The 16169-nt window shown below is 34.0% G+C and overlaps 1 protein-coding gene and 1 long non-coding RNA gene across 2 annotated transcripts in view; one reads left to right on the top strand and one right to left on the bottom strand.

Moving 5' to 3' along the window:
* The window catches only part of LOC137631608 (uncharacterized), a 257253-nt gene that overhangs the window by 140874 nt on the left and 100210 nt on the right, over nucleotides 1-16169 (bottom strand). The gene's annotated exons all lie outside the window — the stretch shown is intronic.
* Nucleotides 1-16169, top strand: part of LOC137631607 (calcium-activated chloride channel regulator 2-like) — a 125555-nt gene that overhangs the window by 77169 nt on the left and 32217 nt on the right. The window contains exons 2-3 of the mRNA XM_068363472.1: nucleotides 7782-8333; nucleotides 10463-10584. Coding sequence (XP_068219573.1) covers nucleotides 7782-8333; nucleotides 10463-10584 — 674 coding nt within the window. The remainder of the gene's footprint in view (nucleotides 1-7781; nucleotides 8334-10462; nucleotides 10585-16169) is intronic.

The following is a 16169-nucleotide window of genomic DNA, read 5'->3' as shown; positions in this document are numbered from 1 at the left end:
CAGTTTCCCTGAAACATGAAAGGTTACCTCCTCACTAAAACAAATACGGTTGAGGCGAACTTCATCCTCAGAGATTCGTTCTAGCATGTAGACTGAAAATAATTTTCGCCTTGGATCATCATTTGGATCGAGTGCCTCTATGAATTGCACTTTGTAAGTGTATAACTGCAGGTTCTTTGGTAAGACTACAGTATATGTACTTTTGAACTTGATAGCTGTAAGTGTCTGGCACCAGTAAGGATGGGCTTTGTAGGAAAACGATCAGTCTTATCTTACATGATCGTTGTTTCCCTGAAATGTTCCAATCCTCCCTTGATCCAACACTATCTTTTTTCTATATTTTTCTTTTGTGATAAGCATGAATTAGAGGAAGGGACACTTGATCTCTTCCAGTAGTCCCACTGAGTTTGTATTTTTGATTTTGTCTCGATAAATCATGGCACAAATTGTTCCTCATCTTAAGGAGTAGCTAGTCTTGTGGTTCACTTAACAGTACCTTTCCATCAACATAGTACTTGAAATATACAAATGCAATGTAATTTAAAACTTTCATAACTCGTGAGTACAAAGAATTAATTTGGATACAATATTTCATAAATAGCTTTTGTAATCTATTTCCTAAACTATAAAGAAACCTTTGAAAACCCTGTGTATATACTGTATACACACACACACACATATATATATATATATATATATATATATATATATATATATATATATATATATATATATATATATATATATATATATATATATATGTCCTTTATGAGTGGGGATACCTTAACATGTGAAAAGGTTCGTGTATCGCCATGATCAGGAAAGCTGTACTAGTCAAGGCCACTCATACTAGGTTAGCTTGTTGTGAGCTATCAGACAACTCTACCACCATCAGCACTCTATTGGCCAGCATGGTGATAAAAACTGGCCATACCTCAGACATGAATAAGGACATGACAGGCCTTTACCCTGCAGTAGTCTAAAACCGGCTGTATTGATATATATATATATATATATATATATATATATATATATATATATATATATATATGTGTGTGTGTGTGTGTGTGTGTGTGTTTATGTATGTATGTGTAAATTCATGTATACCTACAAATGTTGAATGAATGCACATTCAAACAAAACACGTTCGTTCTCCACCAATAACAATACCAATCAGCTTCAATGGCCTTTACTTAATTCGTCACATTACTCACTAAGCCCACGTTGATAATGTCTTCTGCACGGTCGCATGTAATTTTCAGTGCGGTCAAATTAATATCTCATGCATACACAATAAGCAGTATGTAAAACTCTCCAAAGAGGGCATATTTCTTTGGGCTTATAAACCTTACATTAAATATATATATATATATATATATATATATATATATATATATATATATATATATATATATATATATATATATATATATATATATAGGTAGTAGGTTGGCCAAGGCACCAGCCATCCGTTAAGATACTACCGCTAAAGAGTAATGGGGTTCTTTGACGGGCCTGAAAGTACTACATTGGATTCTTCTCTCTGGTTACGGTTCCTTTTCCCTTTGCCTACACACACACACACACACACACACACACACACACACACACACACACACACACACCAAATAGCCAAGCCTATTCGTTACATATTCTCCTGTGTCCTCATACACCTGACTACATTGAGATTATCAAACAATTCTTCTCTCAATGGGTTAACTACCGCACTGTAATTGTTCAGTGGCCACTTTCCTCTGGGTAAGTGGTAGAAGGGACTCTCTAGCTATGGTAAGCAGCTCTCCGAGGACACTCCAAAATCAAACCATTGTTCTCTAGTGTTGGGTAGCGCTATAGCCTTGTACCATGGTTTTTGACTGTCTTGGGTTAGAGTTCTCTTGCTCGAGGGTACACTCGGGCACACAATTCTATCATATTTCTCTTCCTCTTGTTTTGTTAAAGTTTTTACTTAGAATATTTTATTTTTCCTTGTTTCCTTTCCTCACTGGGCTATTTTCCCTGTTGGAGCCCCTGGGCTTATAGCATTCTGCTTTTCCAGCTAGGGTTGTAGCTTAGCAATAATAATAAAAATAATAATAATAACAATATAATATATATATGTATATATATATATATTATATATATATATATATATATATATATATATATATATATATATATATATATAAGATAGAATGCATATAAACTGAAAACTGAAATCAGGGTAGGAAGAAAAATAAAACCGTAGAGGAAAAGGTTAATAAAAGTAACTTTCCAAAAACAATAGGGGGCGGAATTTTTACATATGCATATTACCTTGCATATAAATAAGCGCAATTTCAAACTACACCGACCCTATTTGTATTCACAGATTTATGTCGCTTTTTTATGTTATGAATGTATTGATGCAGGCATTTTTGCGTTTCACTTCCAGACACAACCACATACCTTATCAGCTTCAATTCACAGTTATATAAGCTGACGTTTTATTCTCCATATTATAACAGCTGTAAATCTGGTGGAATCGTTTTTATATGAAGAACGACGGACCCTTGTAAGCACGCAATCAGAATAACTTAGAGGAAACACGAGGCAACTAATCTTTAAAGGGCGATTTACGGCATTGCAGCTCTTACGTTAGTACAAATCCTTCTCTCTCTCTCTCTCTCTCTCTCTCTCTCTCTCTCTCTCTCTCTCTCTCTCTCTCTCTCTCTCTCTCTCTCTCTCTCTCACGTACACACACAAACACCGAGAATCTAAGCTAACAGCGAGTGAATATCGCATTGGCAATGAAAAGAAACATTTCTCACCATGGGAGTTATGGCTCCATAAATTTTCTTCACCTGCAATCATCATTATGGACTATTTTCTTGACAATCTTCCAAAGAATTTGTCTCATTCTTCGAGAGGTTTCACTTTACCTTCGGGAATATGGGGAATTTATGAAGTTACACGCAACACCCATTATACGGGATGGGGTATATGGTTATAAATTCCTCTGTGATACCTGTTCTCATATTCGTGTCGATACGTGAATGTTATTACTTTTCTATCTTCCATCACCAGACAAAATTATCCTTCTCTACGACAAATGTCATGATAAAATGAAAACAGAAAACAATTGAACAAAATAGAGAGAGGAGTGTATATCATATATACTTATAAACTTGTATATAAGGTAATACCATGTGCTGGCGTTAATTTATATTTCATTTGGCAATCTGTATATATAATTAAAGGGCAAACAAGCCAACTACTCCACAAGTGTTAAACATTTAACGATGATGATTAATCTTATTTTAAGTGGTGATACAACAAAGTCAGACTATGTTCTAGGCTATCATATCAACTACTAACAAAATTACATTTGCATCATCAAACGTTTGAGAGATTTTAAAATAATGATTTTGTTACTGGGTTTCCTCATACCTCTACCTGAAAACTATGTGCATTATCAGAAAAATGAAAGAAAAATCATGAAATGAATGAGCCAGTGCAATGTATAACGAAACAAAGAGAGAGATATATAGAACACACGGTTTACATTTTACCAATTATAAGTAAATTTTGTGAAGTCACAATAAGAGATCACAAATAATCTTGTTTGCATATATACAAATGCACGCACACACACAGATAGCCAGACACACACACACACACACACACACACACACATATATATATATATATATATATATATATATATATATATATATATATATATATATATATATATATATATATATATATATCGAAGGCACTTCAATCCTATTGAAACAGTTAAAGGATGAACTTCGCTGAGACTACTGTACTGTTTCTTTTTTTACTAGACGTGATTTAAGAAAAAAAAACGTCACAAATCAACTAAACTGAACGCACGATAAAGATATAAAGATATAAAAAACACAAACGTATCATACAAATTGCTTTTAACCATTGACGTAGGAAACGTCTGACTTTAAGTAACAAACATTTTTGCAAAGTAAAGTTTAAACACTGGAGATAGATACCTCAACATTATTTCAAATTAATATTATTCCTTACTGCGTTTACATATTGCAACACAAAATTTTATCGCAGCATTTACCTATCTTGACTTCATACAGATGAACAAATGTATGTTTTTATTTTTTTCCGGTGACACCTTATGCTTCTTTATATAAATTGTCTAAATACTACAAAATCATATACCCTTCCTATTTACACCCGAATTTCAAATGGAGAGAACTATTACAATGGCTAAATAGATAATATACACACATGCTGGTAACTTCAGTCTTGACAATACATAAACTCTCTTCCTCTCCCGTCTCTCAGTGAGGTAATTAAATCAATTCAATAAGAGCAGAATATCCTCATAAAGAGAGTAAGGTATTGATTCACAACATGTATTGAGTAGTCATTTTTCTGAAATTCAAAGACCCCCAAATTGTTTTTCTTCCGATTTCAATCTGTATTTTTACAGGTTTGCATACTCTATTTTCTCAATTAAAATCTTAAAAGCTTAAACTGTCATAATCATGGCAAATTACGTCTCTTGAAGGAATCGCAAGTCTAACTCTTCCATAAATTATCCAAAAACGTAATTTCGAGTCCTTCCTCTATAAACGGCACAAGATTGATCAATGCCCAGGCACCTAATCATCCAGTAGTATGGGTTATTTCGAAAAAGAATGATGGATTTTCCAATTGTTTTATGTTGTACTGACATGAAAAATTTTCTTTGGTTATTTTACAGGGACAATGATTCCTTTTCTGGCAAATAAAAAAAAAAATACAATATCTAATTCATACAGGAATTTTATTTTCCATTTATTTTGCAAGTTACTGTGCATCAGTCTGACACAAGTGACAACTACTACTTGTAGGTACTATAAAAAAAAAGGCTTCGAAACATTTTTTTTTCCAATGTCGTCTACGAAGGAATGCAATATTAATGATGGACTGCATATTACGTACAATTCTCTCTTCTGCCATATTTCATGGATGGAGTACTGCATATCACGCAGCAACCTCAAAAGTATATTACTGTAAATTACGAGAATACTCTCAAAGGCAAAATACTCTATGTTTCGTAACCACTCCTAATTACACGTCAGGCGTATCATAAAGTACGGTCATTCTAAAGGGAAGAGAGACTCATTGTAAGTAACATTTTCAGAGATTGGGGACTGCATTTAGGCCATCATTATATCATCGTATTTTATGCTCCCCTATCTGAATGGACTAAATCTTACTGAGCAACATTCACAAAGCATCAAATTATACCCATAGTTTATAGCAAATGCCACACGAGCAACAAGAACTGTAAATTTCCCAACGCTATTTAAATTTTGTTGCAGTCAAACAGAGAGAGAGAGAGAGAGAGAGAGAGAGAGAGAGAGAGAGAGAGAGAGAGAGAGAGAAAGTCACAAGGAAAAGAGGAATAAAACATAACATCCTCAGTAAAAGTTTTCCTAAAGTGCCGTTGTGAAAATAGTGTTTTACCATGAATTTTGCAAAATTCTTCCAATGCCAAAGTGAGCTGAGCTAGAAGCTGTGGGTTTGGAAATGGAATAGAATAGTGTTTGCTAATTCTTTTAGTTTTAAACCACTTCCTCCCTCCAAAAATCCAAAAGGAGCCAAAAGCCTAATCCATAGAAAAAATCCATAGTGCGAATTCAAATAAAATCTGCTAAGTCACCATACAATTTATCTAGATTCGCGTCATTTCTTTTGATATCAATTATTCATAACAAAATAAATACTACGTTTTTTAGTCAAATACAATATACGGCAACCGACAAGAACTTTCTACACATACTTCATAATTCTTAAGTGTTAAGCCTTATGCTATGATGATCTTTTCATTAATGGGTACCGTCGTGAATGATCTATCATATAGCAAAGAAAATCCAAGACGAGTATTTCAAATATCTCTAAAACAGAGTAACACGGTTGAAAGAGTAGTTTATATTTGAGTAGACTTTGAATTTCGTTTTACATGCGATAAACATATAAAGGCTGCCATACACAACGTTTATCGCATGCGATATCGGTATATCAAGTAAATCTCAGTGTGTCTAGGGCAATCATACTGAAAAAAAAGTGGGCCAAGTCGCGTGGCACCGTGATCTGGGCGTTAACCATACATTGCTAGGTTTGTGCTCCCAATTTTACACCTGATATGAAAGATCGTTATGTGTATGGCTCATGGTGAGTTTTCCTTAGTTTGTTAGCATCCCTTGCTTCGTTAACATCTGAGGATGACATTATTCTGTATATATAACTCTTTGGGATATGTCATATCTGCTCACACTGAAGTCTTCAATGAGATTGATGCCGGAATCCAAATAGTGTATGGCTGACGACGATTTGCCCGCGATCAGAGCTAGGTCAAAATCGCAATGGACGATCCCCGCATGTAAGGCGGACTTTTGACGTATCTTAGCATGATTTTAAACAATGTTTCCACATATCAGAAATGCTGACATTGAAACTGGTATGTAAAATGCAATTTCACCATATAGCCCGTGCAACATTGTTGCTGAATGTACAGCATGCATATCTCAAACTTATCTTATGCACTATCTACTGTATAGGCATTCTTACTCGTGCCAGATGTAACATCCTCAAATAAAAATGAATTGTCCTTAAACTCTTACTCTTCTGAAGCACAACCACCTTTAATTTCCTGGACAACTTTTAAATTCTGTAGATTTAATACTCCATCTACGGTATCTAACTGCTTATTTTACCCTTTTTGTCTGCATTTTATGGTTTATTACCCTGACTGGAGTTTTTCGTCTTCATCACATAAGGATAATCTTATCTTTTAGCCCCCCCCAAAAAAAACGAAAAAACAAAATACGTACTTCTTGAATAAAGTATCAACAAGAATAATATGACTTATATCTACAGTATATCTATTTATCAATACATACACGTGTGTGTGTCTTAATCACACTAGTTTACTACCTCTGCTATATTCACATTTGAAGCTGCTGAATCATGGATAGTCCCCCTATACAAAAAAAAAAAACACACATATAGCAGTTAACCATTTCAAGGACCGACACATATGATTCATAACCAGTAAGTAAATCCATCATACAGCTCAATTCACCTTGGATAATCTTGCACGTACAATTTTGCTTCCTGGATGTTGAGATCCCTCCTTTCTAATGTCTTTCACAACATCTACCTAGAACCCTTCGCAATGCTTTCGAACATCAATCAATATGACCAGACCATCTAGGAAAGTCTTCATACCGGGGAGTCTCCGGACAAGCTACACCAACCAACCATACTCCTCAATCCTTTAATTCTTCTCATGACACGTACACTTCTCAAGCATTTCATCTCTAAAGCCTCAAACCTGTTTCTTATCCCTTGGTTAAAGTTAAAGGTATGCATTAATAAATATCTGAATAAGAATAAGGTAAACATATAAAAATGAAAAACAATATTTTCATACAGACAAAGATGCACGAGAATCTGTAAAATTATTATCTCATTTTCATTCTTTTCTTCTACGTTTCTATTCTACACCGGACTGCTTTCGCTATTGGGGCCATTGATTTTGCATTCACCTTTCTTTGTAAAAACAACAACAACAATAATAATGCAATTTGATTAACTATCAAGGTTAATGAAGGGAATAATTTCTGCAGTTTATTCCTTTAGTATTTGTGTGTCTCAAACTTGAGTAGTTCTTTTTACAAGTACTATGTTACAATTATTTTAAATGACATGAAACATATAGTTTATCACAATTATAATTTTTTGTATCGTTGCTTTCACAGACTGTATTACTGGCATGGTCCAACGCCCTGCTCGAGGCTACTGAGGGCATGGTCTCCCTAAGAACGGCTACTGTTGTTCTTCCCAACCACTGGTCCACCCGTGCTTGTCATCCACCCATCTCCAGCGACCCGCCACCACCCCCAACGCAAAAATCGCACCTGAAGCTGGAACCGCCCCATCCAGTGTTTGGGGACTCCCCTTGGACGCAGCAAAGTGGAGGCTGCGGCGTCCAGGGAGACTTTATACAAATGGGCGTCGGTTTCCTGCAGGTGGCTAATTCTTCAGCCGCCCAGGCCTCCAGGGCAGCAAGCGTCCTCGTTGGGGAGTGGGGCAAGTATCGATGGGGGTTATTTTCAGAATCGGGGTTTCAGGAGGACCCTTTATACATGCCCTGGTACCGGAAAGGAGCGCAATGGGCAGCATCCGTATGTACGGATGCCCATGTTCACCATCTTGTGTGTCATCCCGACCAAGCCCACCACTGTGCATGGCCTCCTGAAGCGCATCGAAATGCTACATCCTCATTACTTGCCCTTCCGCATTTACCACAGGTAAGAAATATCGCTTATAAAAAAAAAAATAAAAAAAACAACAACATTAGCGTATCATCACTGAACTATCTTTGGTAAAAACAGCATGTTGGATTCCTTTGCAAACAAATGTTTTATAGAAACTGAATAGATGCAAAGTGAAAAATAGATGTTGCCCTAAATCAGAGGAAGGTAAAGAAAAAAACAACAACAAAAGGAGAATTTTTCCATAGACTTTTTCTCTCTCCATTGAGTCTCCACTCTCCCCTTGAATTTTAGAACAAAGGAACTATTGTATGGATTTTGTAACCGAACACGGAAGATAAAATGCTTCTCTTTTTATGTAGAATGCCACTGTTACCCATTCGTAAATCCAATAGCCATTTTATGCAAACACTACATTCACTTTGATCTTGCTGATTTAGGGAACCTCCCAAAAAAATTTGACCAGAAAAAACAAGTGACAACAGTTGTCAACATTATTAAAATGTTTATTTTATTTTTCTAAAATACATTGATAATAAGATAATGAATATTGTAGAACACCTGCCGTATCAATAGCTCAGTCAAAGTTTTGTTAATTTGGCAATTATACAAACTATCTCAAAGGCATCGTATGATTTGCTAACTACTAAAAACCTTCTAACACTAAAGAAACAATTATGCAGAAAAAAGGTTTACACAGATCGATACAATACTTCAGAATTCAAACGTTAAAATAAATACCTGAATCAGAGAGAGTGGAAGAGGCGAAACTACTGCTAAATTGAGTGGAAAAAGAAATGCCTTCAATAGTAGCATAGGACGAGACATTTCCCATTTTTTTTTTCATTCCCACTTTTATTGTTCATGTATCAGGGTTTGTGCAATAAAGCTTTATATTAACGCTATCTATTAGAAGAAACTTTCGAAATAATAATCTAGAACTGGACTTCAATTCCCCCATCTGTAATTCAAATTAGTTTTCGTTTCTTACAACTGTAATTTTCCTTTCTTTAAATAAGAATATTATTTTTGTTGTATGATCTACTCAGTGGAAGTTTCTACCGTATATTTTTCTCCAAAATAAAAATAAATACTTTCATGGAAAAAAAATAAAGCAATTATGTCATACTCCCATTACAGATATTATTAAAACAATGACCAATGTTAATTCAACACTTTTGAATCATTACCTAAAACAAACCAAATTCAGAGGTAACTTTCCGCTATCATCATTAAGCGTAAAGCATTATTTCACAAGTCCCTCCAATAAAAAAAATATAAATCTTGGGGGGGGGGAGCGAATAACAAAACCATGGTGGTCAAGTCGTAACTATATATAAAGGGTAGGATCCTTTTCCTACATATAAAAAAAAATATCGTATTTTCCATTACATTTACCCCCGTCCTCATTCATAAACTCTCTCTCTCTCTCTCTCTCTCTCTCTCTCTCTCTCTCTCTCTCTCAGTTGCAGCATGCGAAAGTAACTGTTTTCACTATGCATTAAATAAATTTGAAATACTCTAAGGATATTTAAAAGCAAACAAAATTAACTATATATATATATATATATATATATATATAAGTATAGAATATTACATATAAAGGCCTTGTGTCCTAAACCTAATAACCACTAAGTTTCTTGTAAATATTTCATTTTTGCTCATCTGAATTAGTCATTAAAAGTTAATGAATCATAATGAACCTGTAAAATTGAATTCATACAATTACTATCGTCAAATAAATGTAAAGTAGCACAGGTCTTTCGAAATATATATATATATATATATATATATGTATGTGTGTGTGTGTATATATATATATATATATATATATCCATTAAATGTACTTGAAACATATTTTTTTAACAGAAACTAAATATTGAAACGCACTTGACAAAATAGATAATATAAAATAAAGACTTTCTTTTTCAATTAGTGTTAAATCTATTCTGCATCTGCAATTACATTAGAATCCTTAGTGAGTGAATGGTGAAAGACAAGAGGACAACTGTGAGTTTAATCCCGGTTTCCCGTCAGTAGCCATTCACCAAACTATAATAAACTTTGGCCCCTTCCAAGAGACAACCAAGTTTGGGTGGCGGGCTCGGGCCAAGTTGCCGCTATTCCATATAGTCTTGATGAACAAAGTTGTCTCTGTCACGCAGGTGACCAAGTTCTGTGACAGTAGCAGCCACAACGCAGAGGCCCCAACCAAGCAAAACGCTCTGTGCAGTGGTCGATCCGCCTGGGAGGTTATGAAACTTCACCAAGATTTCGCGCATTTGAGGTAAGTGAAGAAGTTTTGCCGTCCCAGATGTGAGATTTCATACTTCCTGAGCCTGACCATCTGACTCCTTCTTTTGTTTTCTATTTATTCTTCTTAGTTTTACAGCTACATTTAGAAATGTCTTACAAACTGATCATGAATCTTTTAATACGATATCTTACTATGCAAAATTTACAATGAATTACAAACGGTTATGAAACGTCATAAGTTCATTATTTCCACATTGCCATTGTTAATATATATTTCTTCTAAGGATATTTCAGTATAATTCACAATTATACTTAATCCCACAAAGCTACGAAAATGTGCTAAAAATTACCTAATACTATACTATTGAGATTATATTAACTTTATATGAATGTAACCATAACATAACTTATATCATTACGACCACGATAAGGACACAAAGCCTGAAATTTACTTCAAACCTTAAATCACGAAAGGAAATTAATTTAATCATACTTAGTCTCACTCGTAAATCAATAAACAACCTGCGATTTCCAAAACAAAGTGTGATTAAAATTAAGCTCTTAGAAAGAACACAGAACCAAGTACAAAATGGTAAGCTTAGCATCAACTTGAAGTTTTAAGGATGAGGGAAATGGAAAAAAAAATTCTCTTAAATGTTAATGGAAATCAGAGTCTTGGGGAAATCAAGAAAACATTACTGAATATATATTGTCTTCAACTCAATTGTAAAATGATTGCCTCCTTGCTTTTTTGCTTTTATAGTTTGAATAAACATTACATTCATAACCTCCACTTAAATACTAAGAAAGAAATCAAAATAACATTGGGATTTGAAATTGAGTAAGACTTATGTTTGCATGATGAATAAAGGATTAGTAATTTATCACCCTATAAATCTTCAAAACCATAAAATTAAAAAGGGGGGATTTTACATCCTATCAAATGGGAATTTATAGCAGAGGAATTTAATAGCAGATATCTGAAATTAAATCAAGAAATAAAATTTCATGAAACAAAAAAAAAAAAACATAAAAAATTACAGGAAATTCCTCGATATAAATATTACCTCCGAAAATAATATTATAGCCATCATATCCTAAAAATTTTTCTCTTCCCGTAAGGATTAACTAACCCTATTTGAACAATACAAGAATAAGTACGTAGCTCAAAACAACCGCACTATATATTCTCAGATGAACATTGTTGGGGTTATAGATATGTATACCTTTGTTCTGCAGTAGACAAGTAACAGCTGATGATGATGATGATATGTGTGCGTGCTCGCGCGTGTATGTATAGTATATTCTATTGATTTTTTTTAGTATTTCTACAAAATTCAAATACAAACAACGAATATATATCATATGAATTTTAGAGCCTGAGGATAAAAATGGTCTCTTATAATGCCTTTTTCATTTACACAAAAAATCATAACACTTTAGACTATAATTAAGGCAGATCTGCATTAAAGCAGATAATATCTATGCATCATGGCTTTGTGACAAACCACCAAAAATAAAATAAATAAATCTAAAACTCAAAACGGTAAATAAAATCTAATAAGCACATCAAAGAAATGAGGTAGTTTGATATCATTTACCTGAAAAAAAGATAATTTGTGTATTTCTTAGCTTCATTTTCCTATAGTTATTTTCGGATCACAATGACTGCATGACACACCCGCTGAAATTCTACTCTCAGCCAGAATAGTGAAAGGAATTATCTTGTTAGCGTCCGAAAGGTCAAAGTTTAATGGCCGAGACGACATTCTTCTTCGGCTATAAACTCTGTGTTGCAAAACATATTTCTTTCCTTGTTTGCTTAACTGAGTGGGCACAGTTTGAGTAATGGACTTTAATCGGTATGTGCGAATTTCACCTTTGGTAGACTAGATTTCCGAAAGCAATCAAATACATGCAGTAAGCTAGAAATAGTCGCAGTAATGATAAACTACAGACAATGAACATTCTATCGTTTCATTGCTATATTTACCTAAAATATACACCTTATATGAAAAGAAAGGATAAATAGAAATAAAGTTTAAATGAATCGTATATGAAATAAGAACGAAAGTTGAACTGTTATACAGCGTTTTTTGGTAAATTGATATCATGAAGATGAAGAATTTCGAAAATTTCTTACAACTATACTGTTAAAAACTGATCCTCCTCTTCAAAGTGGATCAGTGAAGAGGACGTATGACTGTCAAATGGAAAAGAAAAGTGATCAGTCATGTAATCCAAAACTGACATGTCCCACTTTCAATCAGTCTCTGTCGGATACACTATCTTTTAAACGCAATGATGCAGGTGGATATCCCTTGAAACGATACCGTGTTGAACTGGTTTTGAATATCAAGAGTTGTAAGTTTTCCAACAAAATTAATAGTTACCATTAAAGTAAGTACGGAGCAACATCACCCTAAGCTTCAAGGAAAATCAAGTTACTATTAAATGAAAAAGTGATATCACTATAATATACAACAAAAACTCCTAGTTACCAATATATAACAACGCAGCGACATCACCTGATTTCCCAAAAAGATCATTATTAGGTATTTTAGAAGAAAAGAGACTTGGGTTCGAGTCCCGATCAAACTCGTTAGTTCCTATAGTGTCTGTAACCTGAACATCCTTGTTAGCTAAGGATGGGGGGTTTAGGGAAACCTGAGGAGTCATTAGCAGCCATTGCCTGGCCCTCCCTGGTCCCAGCTTGCATGGAGAGGTGGCTTGGGCTTGGGCGCTGATCATATGTATGCATGGTCAGTCTCTATGACTTTGTCCTGCTCGCTATGGTAATGTCACTGCGCCTTGCCTCTGCCATTCTAAGCGGCCTTTATAACCATACAAAAAAAGAGTAAATACGAAGTGATATCAACCGAGTATCCAACAAAAATCTTTAGATGCTATTAAAGTAAATTCAGAGGGATGTCACACAATCATTTATGGTTCCTATTACAGTTAATACGGAAAGAGATCCCCGAATATCCTACAAAGATTAACGGTGGCTATCAAAGTAAACACGGACAGAGATTCCCCGAATATTCAACAAAGATTGAAGGTTGCTATTGAAGTAAATACGAAAAGATATCCTTCGAATTATCCTACAAAGATTAATGGTGGCTATAAAAGTAAATACGGAAAAGAATCCCCCGAATATCCTACGAAGATTAATAGTGGCTATTAAAGTAAATACGGAAAGAGATCCCCTGAATATCCAACTAAGATTAATGGTTGCTATTAAAGTAAATACGAAAAGATCCCCGAATATACAACAAAGATTAATGGTTGCTATTAAAATAAATACGGAAAGAGATCCCCGAATATCCATAAAAAAAGATTAATGGTTGCTATTCAAGTAAATACAGAAAGAGATCCCTAAATATCCTACAAAGATTATTGGTGGCTTTTAAAGTAAATACGTAAAGGAATCCCCCGAATATCCTTCAAAGATTAATAGTGGCTATTAAAGTAAATACGGAAAGAGATCCCCCGAATATCCAACAAATATTAATGGCTGCTATTCAAGTAAATACAGAAAGAGATCCCTAAATATCCTACAAAGATTAATGGTGGCTATTAAAGTAAATACGGAAAGGAATCCCCCGAATATCCTACAAAGATTAACTTTTGCTTTAAAGTAAATACGGAAAGTGATCCCCTAACATCCATCAAAGATTAATGGTTGCTATTAAAGTAAATACGGAAAAGAGATCCCCCGAATATCCAACAAAGATTAATGGTTGTTATTAAAGTAAATACGGAAAGTGATCCCCTAACATCCATCAAAGATTAATGGTTGCTATTAAAGTAAATACGGAAAGTGATCCCCTAACATCCATCAAAGATTAATGGTTGCTATTAAAGTAAATACGGAAAAGAGATCCCCCGAATATCCAACAAAGATTAATGGTTGTTATTAAAGTAAATACGGAAAGTGATCCCCTAACATCCATCAAAGATTAATGGTTGCTATTAAAGTAAATACGGAAAGTGATCCCCTAACATCCATCAAAGATTAATGGTTGCTATTAAAGTAAATACGGAAAAGAGATCCCCCGAATATCCAACAAAGATTAATGGTTGCTATTAAAGTAAATACGGAAAGTGATCCCCTAACATCCATCAAAGATTAATGGTTGCTATTAAAGTAAATACAGAAAGTGATCCCCTAACATCCATCAAAGATTAATGGTTGCTATTAAAGTAAATACAGAAAGTGATCCCCTAACATCCATCAAAGATTAATGATTGCTATTGAAGTAAATTCGGAAAGTGATCCCCTAACATCCATCAAAGATTAATGGTTGCTATTAAAGTAAATACAGAAAGTGATCCCCTAACATCCATCAAAGATTAATGGTTGCTATTAAAGTAAATACGGAAAGTGATCCCCTAACATCCATCAAAGATTAATGATTGCTATTGAAGTAAATACGGAAAGTGATCCCCTAACATCCATCAAAGATTAATGGTTGCTATTAAAGTAAATACAGAAAGTGATTCCCTAACATCCATCAAAGATTAATGGTTGCTATTAAAGTAAATACAGAAAGTGATTCCCTAACATCCATCAAAGATTAATGGTTGCTATTAAAGTAAATACGGAAAAAAGATCCCCCGAATATCCAACAAAGATTAATGGTTGCTATTAAAATAAATACAGAAAGAAATCACCAAGTATCCTAGAGAGATTAATGGTAGTTATTAACGTAAATACCGAAAGAGATCCCAGGAATATCCAACAAAGATTAATGGTTGCTATTAAAGTAAATATGGAAAGAGATCACCGAATATCCAACAAAGATTAATGGTTGCTATTAAAGTAAATACGGAAAGATATCCCGAATAGCAATAAAGATTAATGGTTGCTATTAAAGTAAATACGGAAAGATATCCCGAATAGCAATAAAGATTAATGGTTGCTATTAAAGTAAATATGGAAGGACATCACACGAATATCCTAAAAAAACAAGAGTTGCTATTTAAGTAAATTCGGAGCGACATAACCAGAACATTATTTTCTTTTCTAAGTACAGAATTATAGGAATCCTTGCATAACTTGCTACTACTAAGGTCTGCTTAATGCTGTAAATAGCTCAACGTAGAATAAATAATAAAGTTTCATTCTAATCCACTTTCGGGATAACAATCTTAAGGCTATAGTTATCAAAAATGTTTTCTTTCTTAAAAGTGTGAAAGGGTAAAAAAAAAACATGAAAAAAAAATCAAATAACTCTTAATCGTGGTCTTAGTCATATTGTGTGTGCAAGTCTTTTATTAAAAAGAAAAAAAATTAAAGTAGAGGTTAGCGGCATTCCTTCACCCAAGCTAGAAAATTTGTGGATTGGGAAAAAAAAAAACTCTTGAGCATGATTCTCAGTATTTTCGGCAGGACATTCTTCAAAAATTCATATTGAAATTAAGATTGTGCATTGATTCAAACACGACTACTAACCTTAATAAGTTACGTTTTTGCGCATAAAAACAAAACTTGCTGAATATTAATCAAGATAAAATGAAAATCTTGCAAAAGGCCATAACAATTTGTTACAATCTAGAGCAATACTTATAAATGCTTGATTATTTAAAAGAAAATGCAGAGGTAATTTGACA

This window comes from Palaemon carinicauda, chromosome 40 (genome assembly GCF_036898095.1).
Source record: "Palaemon carinicauda isolate YSFRI2023 chromosome 40, ASM3689809v2, whole genome shotgun sequence".
In the NCBI taxonomy this organism is placed as follows: Eukaryota; Metazoa; Arthropoda; class Malacostraca; order Decapoda; family Palaemonidae; genus Palaemon; species Palaemon carinicauda.
Note: the sequence above shows the minus strand (reverse complement) of the source record. Positions and strands in the feature narration are given on the sequence as shown.